The 16,311-nt window shown below is 43.1% G+C and overlaps 1 protein-coding gene across 1 annotated transcript in view; it reads left to right on the top strand.

Moving 5' to 3' along the window:
- Positions 1-16,311, top strand: part of CAGE1 (cancer antigen 1) — a 1,568,844-nt gene that overhangs the window by 344,845 nt on the left and 1,207,688 nt on the right. The window contains exon 5 of the mRNA XM_078688067.1: positions 6,965-7,168. Within this exon, the coding sequence (XP_078544193.1) occupies positions 6,965-7,168 (204 nt within the window). The remainder of the gene's footprint in view (positions 1-6,964; positions 7,169-16,311) is intronic.

Here is a 16,311-nt window from a genome sequence, read left to right as displayed (position 1 = left end):
CTAAGCTGTCAAACGCCTTTTTTATATCCAATGTAAACACTGCCGCGTCCCCTTTAGACTAGTCTCCTGCATTCAGTATGGCCATGAGTTGACTGAGGTTAATGGCAGTATTTCTTTGCAGAATAAAGTCAGGCTGATCCGCATGTACCAGTGTGGACATATGCGGTAACAACCTGGTTGCTATTATCTTGCTCAATATTTTATGGTCCATGTTTAGCATGGACAGCGGTCTATAGGCTGTTCTGTCATGAGCTGGCTTCCCAGGTTTAAGGACTGGGACTATAAGGGCTTCCCTAGTGGTGTCCGGTAGTATTTTCAGTTCTCTGGCTGCCTCGTACACCGAGACCAATCAAGGGGCTAACTCCGCCGCATAAGTCGAGTAGAATTCGGAAGGTATTCCATCCGTTCCCGGCGTTTTGTTATGTGCCATGTGTTTGATGGCTACTTTCACCTCTCACAGGGAGATAGCTTCCCTTAAGTCCTCCGCATCCTCTGTTTCTAGTCGCGGCAGTCTCAGCCCCTCTAAATATTCCCCTACTGTCTCATTCCCGCACTGGGAGGTTCTGCGAAACAGTATGGTGTAGTACTGGGCAAAGATATTGTTGATCCCTTCCCGAGTATATTGTCTGTTCCCATCTTTGTCCTCCACTTCCACTATTGGGGAACCCCTGCTATTGACTTGTCTCTTTCAGCATGTGTGCTGTTGATTGTCAAAACAGCGCAGTCACTCAGTCTGTCGGGCTACCATCTCCCTTGCCTCCTGAAGTTCAGTCTGTAGCTCAGGGTGCCCAGTCGCCTCCGTTCCACATCTCTAAGCTCCTTTTCAGCTGTCAGGACTGCTGTTGTGTGCGTGCATCTGACCCTTGACGTCTCTGCTTTCAATGGCCTCTAAGCACCACCTTGAAGGCATTCCACTCTGGGAAGGGAGCGGTTACTGTCCCATCATTATCCTGGACATATTGTGTGATCTTTTCCCGGACTACTTTTCTAAAAACCTGATCTTCCAACGCTTCTGGGCATAGTCTCCAGGTATGGATTACTAAGTTAGGGCCTGTCAACCAAAGCCTCATGAGGACGGTATTAGGATCCGAGGTCGTTCTGCCCAGATATTCAACCATATGGACCTGGCCATTCATATCTGGGTTGCATAGGAATGTGTCCAGTCATGTATGTTCCTCATGTGTTGCTGAGAAGAAGGAGTTGTCCTTGTCTAAGGGATGTAGGGTTCTCCAAGAATCCACCAATCCCCACTGTCCCTGCCATTCTCATGTATTACGAGTGGTTGGGGAGTCCTGCTGTGGCGGGTGAGATCTGTTGAGGGTGGAATCCAGCACATTATCAAAGTCTCCACCTATGATCGCTGCGGATGTCAAGTATGGTGTCACGTATACTTCGGCAGCCTCTCAGGATCGGTTTGTTGCTCAAATGGGTCCACCTATTGACACCCTCAATTCTGACTTGCTATCATGGCATGGAAGATTAAGGTGATCAATCGGGGGAAGGAAAGGAAGGGAACACTCGGGAGTGAGACCTGTGAAAAAGAAAGGCTTGTTTAGAAAACTAGCTTTAGAAAATAGTCTAAACAATTATAATGTAAACTAATAGAAATTCTTTCTTCCTATATACCTGTAAAGGAAAATAACAAGATCCTGCAGTAGCCTTAAGAAGGACATATTGTATTCATCAATAATGTCCATAGGGCTACCACATCTTCTAAAGAAGTCACCTTGAATAAACCCAGATCTCATTCATTGGATACTGCGAACAGAAACAATAAATTGTATACTATGCCTTATATATACACCAGAGAAGCATACACTCTAGATACAACAGTACCCACCAATGTTTGTTTAATTTTTAATGTCACAAGGGAGGAAGGACAAGGCTTAGCATCAACCTCTCACTGACCCTCTGCTAGAACATGAATAAAAAGACACACAACATGAACAACCCCAGAAGACATATGGTTAATTTCTTCTGGGTATCATTCCATAGATATCATGTAGTAATGAGCATACTATCCATTTGCTGTTGGGAATTGAAGTTTTTTTCCCTGTATCAGAAATACCTCCGTATTCCCCTCCCTGCCACCATTCCAGTAGCGCCGGGTAGACTGGGACATACCTTTCCCAGTTCCTTTCTCACTGTTGTCGCTGGCGTAGAGAATTTTCAGCGTGAGACAAGGTAAGCTTTGTAACAGCTGGAGTCACTGTTAGTCAGTCTGACCAGAAAATGTACCTGATAGACATTTGGGGCATATATGTTTAATACATGCAGCGCTCTGCCTTTTCTAGTCTCCCTCGCACTACAACATATATACCTTCAGGGTCAATCAGCGGATCTGTTCGCTGGAAAGGCACTCCAGCCCTTATCCAGATCACTACTCCCCTAGCGTAGGCCGAATATGTAGTGTAGAATGGCAACTCTCACCATCGCCTCTGGAGAGCCTGTCCTTCTTTGGCTGTGAAGTGAGTTTCTTGGAGAAGTGCCATTTGTACTCCCCTTCTATTAAGATAGGAGAACACCTTGTAGCGCTTGGCCATGGTTTGCATACCCCTTATATTTCAGGTTAAGCACTTATTTCTTCTAGTATCTACTATGTGTTAGTCTCCTCTCCCTCTTCCGCCCCGTGTTTCCTCAGGTCCTCTTAACTAATCTGCTGCTTCGACTCATTCCTGTTGATATGAACATGTGATGCGACTCATGTTTGCCTAACGCGCATGATAACAAAAACACAACAACATTCCCAACGCCCCTTCCCCAGGACAAGCAGGCAGTACCCTCCCATCCAAACTAACGAACTGTGTCCGTGAAGAACTCGCTCACGGGGAGTGTAAGTGGGGCAGGTGATGCTTCAGGTGCATCCGCCCGCTCGCCCCTGGCCCCACTCCGCTACAAAATCCAATGTCTTTTTACATTCCCCTGCTGTATTTGGATTTGCCTCTTTGTCCTGTTATCTTGCTCCTGCTCTGTGCATCTCTCCCACTCCCCTACCTGCTCCATCAGATGATCTCATCTGCCGTTCTCGGTGTCACTTTGGGGAGTTCACTGCTTGGGCCTCAGAGAGACTTGAGTCCAGCTCTAAGCCTGAGTCCGCTCCATACCCGCCGGCCTCTGAATTAGTGCGTCTGGCCCTTTACTGCTGATCAACGCCACCACCTGCATTGTACTTTGTCGCTCCATCTGCACCTGTGTTGGCGCCAGTGTGTCTTTTTTGGGCGCTCTGCTGCGGGATCATCTGGCTCTGCCTCCACGGCGCCTCTCATCTCTGGGTGGGGATATTCCGCAGTGTTGTCCCAGCCAATTCTATGCCTACTCTGAGGTTGCAAAGAACTCAGTTCCATCTAGTGTGGGCACCTGTAGCTTGGCCGGGAATTGTATTGCATATGTGTAGTCGAGCTGCCAGGGTTTTAGCTTGACGCTCCTCTGCTGCTACACCTCCCTAGAGAATTCTGGAAATATTCGCACCACCACATTGTTGACTCTGTTTTCTCCCTGCCATCGGACTTGCACCAGTATGTGATCTCCATCCCGATAGTGCAGAAGCCTTGCTATCACCAGCCTTTGAGGGGCTCCTGGGGCAGGCGATCTCGCAGGGACTCAGCTGGCCCTCTCAAGGGCTTAGAATGATGAGAGTCCCTCTGGTGCCATTGTCCCGCGGAGTCACGCCTCTTGGTATCCTATCATGATTGTTCCTTCCACTTTCTCAGGCAGGCAAATCACTCTGATGTTATTTCTTCTTGAGCGATTTTCAGCATCTTCAGCCCAGGGCTCCAGTACCCGCACTTTCGATTCCAATACATTAAGTTGAGCCTTAATTTCTGTCAAGGCAGGGGCGGATTCAGAGATCTGGCACTCATTTGCTGTGACTCTCTCCATTCAGCGACTATGGTCGTCTCTCAACAGGACCAAGTCTACTCCTATTGAGTACATTTTTGCCTCCAGCCTCTCGCTAGAGGCAATTTTGGCTTGTATGATGGCCTGTAGTGTCGGGTTCCCAGAGACGTTCGTTGAGGAGGTTTGTACCTCACTATCTTCTAGGGAGTTGTTGGCCCGATCGTCCACAGCCCCATCTATGCTTTCAGCGCCTAGACGCCCAGGCCGCTCTCTCCCCTCCGATCGATGCTCACAATCCTTGTCCCGGTGGATTAACGCCCAGCCTACCGCTCTCACCTCCGCCGCTGGGTCGGGTTAAGGATGTCTTGTGGGGCCTCGATGTGTTCAGGGCTCAGCGGTCCGGGCTGCCAGGCTGGCGCTTTCTCCAGCTCCAACAGGCGCCGCCATTTTTTTCAGGCTACAGCTCCAGCAACCCGGACTACTCCCCCAGGCTTTTCATCTGCAGGCTTATTCTCAGAGCTTCCCCTCAGTCCACTCTCATCACAAGGCTGCAGAGCCCTTCTATCAGCTTGAGATATGCCTCATAGGAGATCAGGATAGTGCGGAACAGAGGCTGGTGGGACAGAGCTCGTAAGCCCTGCTGCTTACTCCATCAGCGTGAAGCCACTTCCACCCCCTCCAGGGGCTATTCACCATCAACATATAACAAGTCCCTTTCATCATTATTCTTGAGTTTCAATGCTGAGGAATAACACCCCTGAGGGACACATGATGAGAGCTGAACTCAAATAATTAATTTGATCTTAATTTGAACTGACCTCACCCTCTCTTTCCAAGTTTCCCTGTGACAATCAGGATATTACTCAGTTACTGGTATGGGGTTCTCTCATTCTGTTCGTGATGCAGTGTTCACCCAGGAAGTCCCCTGAGTGCTCCCAGACATGAAAGAGACTTTTTCTACCCTGATTCCACACTCCATGTTCTCTACCTCATTCTTCATGCCTAGCGTACATCCATGTGCTGCTATGCAATTCTCCAAGTTTAGTTTCTGTGAAATGAGGAAATATGTTCTCGAAATATGACAGATTTCTAGGTCCTCTGAGTGCAGGTATCCCGTATTTATTTAATCTCTTAAGTTCTGATTTCTAGGTCCTCTGTGTGCAGGTATCCCTTATTTATTTAAGCTCTTGAGTTGCTCAAACAGCACCCTGATTTGATATCTTCCCTTGGTCATCAGGCTTGGTGGTGCGACTTTGGCCTTTAGGGGTTGATCTCTAACAGGTTCCAGTTGAAGTCCAGCATAAGACCAGTTGCTGTTGGACTACTAGTGTCTGGTTACAGCAAAAACAACTTTTTTTGTGGGTAATAACTTCCTTGCTGGGTAACCAAACAGCACTCTGACGACTCTTCCGGATCCAGACTACTTAGATGCAACGTTTTCTGATCAGGACTTGGTCTCCCAGACTGCACTTCAGCATACAACAGTGGTCAGACTTTCCTGGCTACTGAGTACTCCAAATGCAGACTTTTCAGCGCTTATAGCCATGTGGCTGTAACAGGGACTGCGCCATCTAACTCTTGGAGTCACTCCTTCTGTCTGCTCCTCACGGGCAACGTTTCCACGGGTGGGGTTCATTAGGCACAGTCCACTCTTTGCTAGCCCACTGGTGCAGCAGGGTGCAGTCCAATCTTTTTTGCAGTCTCTCTTTACTGTGCCAATAGATAGCACGGCAAACTGGGCCAAGTGATAGCAGGGCATCCCTTATTCAGCCCTCCTTCCGAGACAGCTGTGATCTGAGGTGCCAGGGGTGCAGTTTTTGTGCCCGTCACAAGCTCAGGGAATTGTGGCATCTAACTAACCAGTGGGCTACCAGGTCGCCCCCATCTGAAAACGACTGCTGGGATGTTGTGGCATCTAGCTATTCCAGAATCCACTATTCTCTCAACATGCCAGAATTGTTCTTTGTTGTGTGTGGAGCTTACAGGCTAAACCCAGATGTGTGGCTACCTGTGGGCTACACTCCCTTAAAAAAACGACCTGGCAATGAGTTTTCCCTCTCTGCCTGAGATGTTAGCCCATGTGCTAAAACAAAAGAGCAACCCATTTGTAGTGTGATTACCCCTTGCTCTTCAAAGGCAGCTTCCCCCTTGAAGCTCTCCTTTTGGGTTCACACCCACTCTGGCCATGCTGCCAGGAGGAGGTCACGCATCTTCCATCGGCAGGTCCATTGTTCCTTTTTTGGAGAGTTGATCTCACATCTTCCCACGAGGGCAGCAAGCTCTCTCAAGGTCAGCATCTGTGTGCAACCGTAAACGGCTATTGGATAGTTTGGTCAACACAGTGGCAACATCGGTAAACTAGTTGCATTAAATTCGACATGAACAACAATTCAGGTTTAATGCATGGATTCTATTGATACCTTGAAGTACCAACTTTAGTAGTCCCATTTAAAAGTTAGCACTGCTGATTTTTCAGTGTATAACTCCTTACTCGCCAATGTGACTACTCCTTTCTACAATAAAAATGACAATGCAAGCTGTTTACTGTCAGGGTATGTAAAAGCACATGTTCTTTATTTTAACATACTGAACCCTGCCCTAGGGCTCTTTAGGCCTACCTTTGGGGTGAGAAGGTTGGGCTTTACTGTAAATTCAAATAGCAAATTCAAGTTAGCAGTTTAAAAAATGCTCTACCAGTATGTATTGGCAGTCAGGCAAGACTGGGAGTCATGCTTCACTTTGTCACACTTGTGGTGGCACAGTCAGTGCTTCAGTCCACAAGGCACACTTAGCTTACAGGCTCTGGATATCCCTCGTAATGTATACTAATGATGCTTAGTTAACTTATACCAATGAGGACTAGCCAATTAAAAGCATACACTTTCAAGAGTTAGAGCACATACACTGTGGCCTGGTCAGCAGGGCCCAGTGCACTACAGAGTCATTACACCAGCACCAAATCCAACAGCAATAGGGCAAAATGTCTGGGGAACCTTCAAACAAGAGCATTCCCTCACAACAGTCACTTGTACAGTTACCATGCTTTTTTCTTTTTCTCTGTCTGTTACGCAGTATGTAGAGTTATGCCCCATTAGCAGCATACATTTAAGCATTTGTCTTTCCACAGGTGGGCAGTGGGACCCGTGGTAAAATTGTCAATGCTATTGGAGAGATGGAGAACATGAATTCCCAAGAATATCTAGATAAACACATCACCGTTATAAAATCTTTGATTCAATCATCTAAAGAGATAAAGGAACAAGTCCGAAATAATCTATTTCAGCATGACATCAAAGCAGACTTTAATAGTGGATTTTGTCCGGCCAAAAGTGTAAGTTATATGCATGTTTTTGTACATCATGAAACAATTATCAAGTAAATTTCATATCGTGAAAAGGTTGTTGAAATAAGCCTAGACCAACCTGTTATCTTGATCAACAGGATTTGCTTCTTGTCAATAATGCACTTCCTGGTGTGTTTTATTGCCAGCCACTACAAGAAGTAGCTCTTTCGTTGCTGATAGACAAATAAATAAGGAGAAAGTTAACATAACTAAGAACTCAATAGGCTGCATGAATGTAGCATATGTACCTAGATTGCTTAATAGTAAAACATAGTGTATCTGCAGGAGAAATATGTGGTTTTGAAATTCACTCTGTTTCATTCCTGGGTTTCCATTACTTCATCTTTATGTAATGATTTAGTCATCCTCTTCTGAATACTTTCCTTCTCTTCATGAACATCTGTCCTCCTTTCAGACCATAAGAATCTGCCTGGCGTAACTTAGCCTGATTAGGACTGTGAATAGGAATTCAAGTATAGCAGCTCATTGGTTGGACACGAAACACACCATACCACAATTGCGTTTCGCAGTTTTTGAAAGGATAATCTCTGTACCACACAGGGACAGCCACAAACAGTTAGCACAAAAAGAAAGCATTTGGATAAAATGCTTAAACACTATAATGCCATATGGTTTGAATGATAAAATTGAAATGTCATGTTTTTGGTAATTCATCTGATATTATTGAAAGGAAGGCAACTGGCAAGATGGAGGGTGTAAACAGATTAGCATTAGTCACAATAACGTGAGGATTGTAACATCGAAATTTTCACTAGAGCGTTGTAACACTGTTCAGCATGACTATGCAGTCTGGTACAGTCAATACACAGGAGCCGTTGGCAGAATAGCATTATTTTTATCATGTATTGCACAGTGCTTATTATAATGTTATGAATGGACTTGGTTCTCTCCATATACAGGTTGTATGTAATCATGATTGAATAATGTTTATAATCGGTTTGGTATTTTTGAAATATTTGCTGTTTCTCCTGGGTTTGTACTGCTGGTGTTCAAAACTGTTTTCACAATCACATTTTTATATCCTGTAAACCGTGCACTATACGTGACGCATGCAAGCTCCTTTTTATAGTTAACTTTGGTGGCACTTACATTTTTCAAAATGTGCACATTTTATGATATGCTCAGCATCGATATTGATTTGAAACAGATAGTGGCACATACACTGAATGTGTAAATAGTCGAGTTAGAGTCATGATTTTAAGTAAGTAAGGAATCTGATGGAGTGAAACGGTCATCATATTTGAAGTTTTAGATTGGTTTTGAATTGGTTGTACATTTTGGTTATTTTTCCACTAGCATGAGAATGTGGTTGGGAAACACAGTGGATGATTATTCTGTTAGGTTGTCTACTCACGTGCGCAACATGGATACTCTAGGTAGTTAAGGTGCACACAGTGGATAAACATGTGGTTGCAGTGCATGGAGTTTTCTCCAGAAACTTTACGATAATGTGGGTGAGCACAGGTGGTTGAAAGTGTGGACACTTTGAACAACAGCATGTGCATACACAGTAAATGTATGCGTCTTGGGAAGGCCTTTTTTGTTTCTTTGCTTTCATCAGTATTGAATACATTGTTATTTGTCATTTTCAGAGTTCTAATGATGAAGGACTTTCCCAAAATGCATTGGGAGTGCGGCATGGAATACAACCTCTGATTGCAGCACTGTCCCACAATGTGATATAAACATTGCAATATGTATTTTGTAACAATATGAAAGTGTTGATGGTTGATTGATATAAGATTAGCCATAAGTAATGGTGTTCACAGTTGATAATTATTAAGCAAGAAAAATAAATGTTGAAAAAAGAATTGTGAAATTGAAGAATTTGTGTACATGATTATATGACCCCTAGTGCCTTGGGTTGTGCACCTTGTCGGGGTGGACAAGTTCTGTACGCCCCATTGTCTAGGTAACTTAGTCTGGACCATCTTTCAGAGAAAACTTTGAGGCTGCTGGCTGACACTTTTCCCCCCGCAAACAACTATTCAGTTTCCAAAGATATTTTTTCAAAGAAACACAAGACCTTTGTGGCTCAGGTATGGCTTATCTTTTGGGAAGCCTATTCTGATTTGTTACATACTACTACCATCATGATAGGTGATGGTTGAAATGTTGTGCTTGCCTTCACATTAGAGTATTTTGATATTCCTGATTCCAGGGGGTGTCCTTTAAAAATTACGTTATAAGTATATAAGAGGACAATTGGGCAGGTGTATAAAAGACTGATTGCAAAATACTAGTTGCAAGTTGTGACCAATATTTTTGCAACCAGCGTGGAATTTTGCAAGTTGAACTATGTACAATTAGGTAAGTTCACAAATTTCCAAATCATAGTGGGTCGCAATCCAACATTCCTCATCAGTATTCATGAGGAATGTCACAAATTGTGACTCACTACATAGTAGAAATCACAGGTATGGTGGCCTGCTGATGTCAGCACACCGCCATGCCTGTGATCACTCTCTATTTTTTATTTCTTTTATGTGGTCCACAAGGAACACTCAACTTGCAGGCCCTGGGTGTTTAGTTAACTTATGCCAGTTGGGGGTAGCCTGCTTTCCTGAAAGGGAACAGGGCTGTATTAAAAAACAGTTTTAAGCTTTTTATAAGTTTGAGAGTTCTGTATAAAGGGCTTGCCTTTACATGGGCTAATGTTGATGTTATCATTGGGCTATCATAATCACCTCCTTCCATTTTTTTTTATGAACTGTGGTGTTGAATTGCTCGCTGTCTCTACAAATGCAATAAAATCAGTTAGAAAAAAAAGTTTGAGAGTATACAGTGATGCCCTGGAGCACTGTCTACTACCTAAGAAACGTTTTTTTACATTAAGAAAGAGAGTTGGTCTAAGAGAGACCCCTTCCCTTTTGTGAATTACTTACCACCCCATGTTTAGAGTTGGGAAAATGTCAATATTTTGTGACTAGTTTTGGGCTGCAAAACAGTGTATATACCATAACAAAACACTATTTGGAATTAATGCCTTAAACATGCCCCTTCCAAATAGCGATTTGTTAGCCATTCTAAACCCATTTTGCAATTGGGTACCCTGTTGCCAAACCATAATATGGGTTTAGTGGATGTATGACGTTATAACGCATACTATTACTCCGCAGACCATTACAACGCGACTTTTACTCCGCATACCGTTACAACGCATAGCGCCTTGGGGCGCTGGATAGTGGTAAGTATAATTTTCTATTCCAACACCAGTCCCCGTGGACACTAGGGAAGGTGTTGGATAGAAAATTAAACTTATTCCCTATCCTACAGCGCCCCCCAGCGCAATGCGTTGTAACGGTATGCGGAGTAAAAGTCGCGTTGTAATGGTAGTGCGGAGTAAAAAATGCGTTGTAACAGGTGTATACCGGGTTTAGTACATTGTCAAAGGCAGTTTTGCTGTCACAAACTCAGTATCAAAATCTTTGCAACCACAAAAAATGCTTTGTACATCTTGCAATAAGCATCTAGTAAATGGATGATTGCTGAATCACAAAATAAACACATGAGTCTTGTTGCAGGAGAGAAAAAAGGAAGAAGACAACTAGGGAAAACACCTAAGTGAATGGGGTATTCCTTTTTAAGGATGATTTCTCTCAATTTCTCTCTCCTGCCAAAGGTGGCATCCTTCATCATTGGGAATCTCCTTGCACCTTGACATAGGATCACGGTGCAGGCTACAACTCCCTCACTGTGAGGGAGGAGCTCTATGGGTGTTTTATAGAGAGATGGTAGGTACCTATGGTGAGCTAACACGTGATTAGCTAAGCAGTGTGTGCAAGTGATAGTGGTTAAAACCGACTACAGGGTGTGCAAATCATTTTGTTTAGTGCACACCTGAGTCAGGGTTAAAAGCAACCGTGCTTGGCAGGAGGTAATTAGTCCTGCTTCAGTGTGACACAATAGAAGGTCAACACGTTTCTGCTAATTTCCCCCCAAATGTGTTGGCATTCTTCAGAACCTGTGAGTAAAGTGCTACTGCTAAAAAAAATAATAATGTGGTAATGCGTAGCGATACAAAACCAAACAGTGGTCCATTGTCAAATCCAGAACTAATCCACGGTCAGTCAATCTGTAGGGAAATTAAAATACAGCTAAGTATTAGTTCAAGTGAACGTGGAAGTTCTCAAGTTGTGCCACTAATCACCTCAGTGCGTGTCATGGACCAAAGCAGTCTCCATGTTCATACACATTTCACCCAGGACAAGTTACATTTCTGGCAACCTGGTGCAGTGTGTTAAAAATCAATCACGACCACACATGCATTCATAAACTCAAAAACAAAATTGGGCTTACGCGCAGTCATCAGTTGAGGGGCCTCGACTCAGGAACCCTGGCTTGGGGCTCAGGGTGCGCTCTTTCTTATAGTGGAAATGTATACACCTGCTAGCTTACAATGGTCATCTGATCATGTTATTAGATTTTACCTATCATCTCATGCCTCACACATTGGCCTTGTGTTGCCTTATCTTCTTTATTTTACTTTCTCCCATGTTCCCACTTTAGGAATGAGTGCACCCTGAGCCCCACAGCAGGGTTCCCATAAGGAACTGATCTAGCAGTGTCTCAGTAAATGAAATAGACTGGTTTGACCCCTGTCCCCTCTTCCTCTATCTCCTCCCAGACCCCATTCCCCCATATGTTACCTTTTCCACAGGGGGGACTATGTGAAGCTATCTGGTGCAACACAACCTTAAAACGAGTTTTGCCTCCTTATTAGGTGCGGTGGAGAAAGCAGTGTGCAACTGAGATCATATTAAATATTCTTTCTGATCTATTAAAAACTATTTTGGTACCAACGTTAATCCAAGTTCTCAAACTTTAGTTCAAAACTTCATGAGATTTCAACTCTGACTACTGCTGTAGAGGATTTTCCATAAATAAATAGTGAAATAAAGTGAACACTCAGAAATACATAACTCTCGTGAAATAACTATTAAACCAAAGGGTAACGCTGACCTTAAACATATCCCTCAAAAGGCAAATGAGAGGTTCTACACACTAAGAAATATTTTTAAATGGTCTTCGTTAAAAGTTGAGGAGTCAGAATGGTCACAGTACCCCTCTGATCTTCCTTAGGTGACCTAAATCCTTTAAAATTCTATCCCATCTTTGAGAACTCTATAGATATGAACTCTGCAACCAATACTAAGTTCTTGAAAAAATAATGAGTCAGGTCTTTGAAGATTACAAAAATAAAATCCCTAGAAAATATGGATTGCTGCAAGAGCTGACAGGGGAAGAAATTGGTGACAACTATTTTTCCAAGTTGACAATAGAGGCTCCCAGGATCCAAATTGTTAGACCTGACATTGTTGTGAATTTATCTAGGACCCTAATTAGATATCCCCGATTCATGCCCTTATGTGGTTATAACAAAACATACCCTTATAAAGGCATAAGAATCATGTCCATATTTAGGCATAGCCAATGCAGTCCAAATACGGCAAGGCTACTCCCATAGACTCCTAGAAAGTACAACGCGTTCTTTAAACAAACCAAGCCTCCAGCAGCCTGGGAATTCCCCCTGCTTTTGTTTTGATTTGCACAAGAACTCCTGGAGTCCAGAAAGAACTGTTAGTTCTTAGTGATGTCTTATGTCCAACCTTACGTCAAACTCGGCACCTTTCAGGTATAAATATACCAACACTTGCCTTAAGCAAACACACAGTGGTGTGGAGCAGAGCGGCTATCTACTTGCCCGACGCCCAGCTGATGCGAGTGCTGAAGGAACCGACCCTCCCATTTGATGCACTGAGAGAGACGCTGTCTTTTCTCCTGCCGAGAAATCCAGCTCCGGTGTTTCTAGTCACCCTTGCGGGTTGCTGGGAGATCGAGTCCTGAGAGATACAAGACCTCCTTCATTCTATAAACCAAGTTACGGAGCTGATTAAAACCTTAAGAGAATTCTTGATTCAGATTCTTGGCAAAAAAACAACTTAACTTAAACTGCAACTTACTTACTCCTGCCCACGTATTAAGCTTAGGTCAGGTACACTGGGGTAGGCGTATATTAGAAGCACCAGTTGAGTACGTTAGTTAATGTTTTTATGTATGTATATATTTTATCCGTTTTAAAGTATCATATGGCTAAGAAACCATATCAATGCTTTTACAGTATTATTTCATAATACTACTTTTACTGTACGCACTTTACTTCATGATAAGTATTGCAATTGTGGCAATTCATTTCTCTTGCATGAGACAGAAGACTGCTCAATAAATAACAACTTTTATTGAAAACGCCCGTCTCTCTATTTTTCTGCACTCCTGGTGAAATTAAGCATGCACGATTGACTGAGTGAAATAGATGCCTATTGTTTTCACAAGACTCTGGAGATATACTCTTTATTCTGAGGGAGCAAAGTTGTCATGTTTATGCGGTTGTCAGAAACTAATCCCTTCTTGTCTAATCAGGAAAGTTAACTCCTTTCTGTTCATTCGAGAAAGTTTCTCGGAGCTAGCTGGCAAACCTAATTAAGTCTAACATATTCAGTAGAGACCTAGATGACCTCAGTCCTACGTCTAAACTGCCGTTTATGTTATTCCAATGTGCAGAGCCTATTGGGAATATAGAATCTACACTACATGGCGCCCAACGTTTGGTAAGGCGATAATCTAACGCAAGACTTTAGAGTAACTCAGTCGTGCTTTTCACACAGACCCCTTATTCCGTAAATACTCCAAAAGACGTCTGGAGTGGGTAAAAGGTTAATATCCGCCGGAACTTAGTAGGAAGAGATTCCTATGTATAGTTTTTGGTTTAGTCAACGTTGAAGGATACAGTGTTCCAAAATATCGTGCACCTAATCTTTGTTTTCCTTGAAACTTGCTCTGCAAAGCAACAAAACCTTTCGGTCAGCAAATGGCGGACAGTGACGATGAAAGGGAGAAAGCTAGAATAGCAGCTCAACTCCTAGCGGATGACACAAGTCTCTGAGATGAAGACCTGAATGCTATAATCATTCCGGTAAACGTAAGAAGAACTATAACTCTTAAACGTATAGAAAATGGACTATCACCAAGAAGTGGTACAGTCATATTTGTGGTAGAGGCCCATGAATATCGTCAGACAGAGGTATTCTATTCATAGATACATTTTCCAGCAGCACATGCTGTGACACAAGATTTCCACTATTACAAAATAGAGGAACCTCCGGATGAATACGCTCCTTTCGAGGACGTTGAAATTCCACTAACATACCAAGAGCACCTGCTCTGGTTTAATGGCGCCCTAAAGCATCAAAATCACATTACCAGGCTCGGTCCACTAGGTAGACCAGGAGCCACATGGCCGGTTCTAGCCAGCTACACACCACATCCCGACATTGAAAAGATGTCAGACCGAGAACTCTTAGCTCAGCTAAAACTATTAATTAAAATACACAGACAATTGGTCCAATATGTCATGCGGACTTCAACAGTCCAACCAGCAATAAAAATTCCACAGACCACCCCTCACCAGGGGAACACAAATAAAATCACACCACAGAATATACAATCAGCCATTGGCAAAATTCCCGCAAAACGGGAACAGATTCCATTCTGGTTAGCTCAGAAAATGACTCAAATAGAGGCGGTATTTCCTGATACTACACCTCATGAGAAACACAGAATTCTGACTATCTGTCTTCCATTGGGGATCACACCACATTTGGAGGACTGTGACACATGGGGCACAGTCTATGCTTCAATTTACACAAAAACACATGGTGTTCCGTCCATGGCGGTTATACCAGACGTATTAAGACAAATTCAAAATTAATACGGTCCAGAACCTGCTTTAACTCTAGGTATGAAATTACTGAAAGACTTTGAGCAAGTCTCGGCTATACTACTAGCCAACATAAAAGGAGAAGCAGCATCTGTGGCGATCCGCCAGAAATTGAAAGAAACAGATATAGCAGAACAACCTTTTGAACTTGCCAGAATCATAGAAAAATCCTATGAAGAACTAGGTAGAGATAGTTTGGGTGGGAAACCACTAAAACCCCAACTAATTGAAAATCCTGAAAAATCCTTTATTAAAAATAATCTCAACACTCCAAAAAAGAGTTGGGAGGGTAATAAACAAACTACTCCCAGAGAAAAACGGTTTCAGTCAGTGGAAGGTCTCCTCAACGAAGAGATAGATCTCCAGAACGAGGAGGCACATCTCCCCAGAGGGAGCCCTCTGAGAAAAGATACAACCTTAGAGATAGGGATAAATTAAGAAAACCTGACAGATATCAAGATAATGATACACGTCCCTCTCGATCTTTTCAGACTTCCTCACAGAAATCGGAAAGAAGAGGACGGTCTGAACACAAGGAAGGGCACGTCAAGTCCAAAGACAAGGAACCTGCTCATCAAAGTAAAAAATTACAATTTCCAAAGAAGAAGGTAGCTAGTATTAAAATAAAACATGTTGAGGATTCTGAGGACACAACTGAAAAACGGAGAGTGGGCCCAGACAGTGCTAGACAGCGCAGCAGAAGTGACCATAGCTCGCAAGATCCTTTTTTTTTTAATTGAATTTTTTCCCCCATTTTGTCCCGTGGTGGTAGGAGAGAGATTAAATCAGACAACATTAATCATACATGATACAGACATAATAAATTATACAATAATGATTTAAAAAAAACATTATTAATTTGCCAACCATTTTTCAAATGGTACCCAATTCTTGGAAGCAGTTAGACGTCTTTTCTTTCCTCTGAAAGCCTGAACGGCAGTGTCTAATTTGAACCAGGCCAGCATGCTGGCCTTCCAATGACAGAAGGTGGGGGGTTCAGGATTTATCCAAAGTGTTGTAACACAAAGTCTGACCATAGCCATGGCAATGAAAAGAAACGCTTGCAAATGTCTTGTTTTTTCATGGGCCGTAGAGTATTCATAGCCAGTAATTACCAATTCCGCTGAGATTTTAACTGAGGTTTGAGTAATCTGAGTAAGAAAATGTTCAATTTGGTTAAGGAAGGAAGATAACTCTGGACAGCTATAAAAAATATGAACAGAATCTGCAGACGGAAATTTACATCTTGCACAAAACGACCCTTTGCCCCCACTAACAACCCCCCATCTAACAAGTTTTGTGGGTGTATAATAAAGATTAAACATAGCCATGT

This window comes from Lissotriton helveticus, chromosome 4_1 (assembly GCF_964261635.1).
Source record: "Lissotriton helveticus chromosome 4_1, aLisHel1.1, whole genome shotgun sequence".
NCBI lineage: Eukaryota > Metazoa > Chordata > Amphibia > Caudata > Salamandridae > Lissotriton > Lissotriton helveticus.
This window is presented reverse-complemented; position numbering and strand designations above follow the sequence as displayed.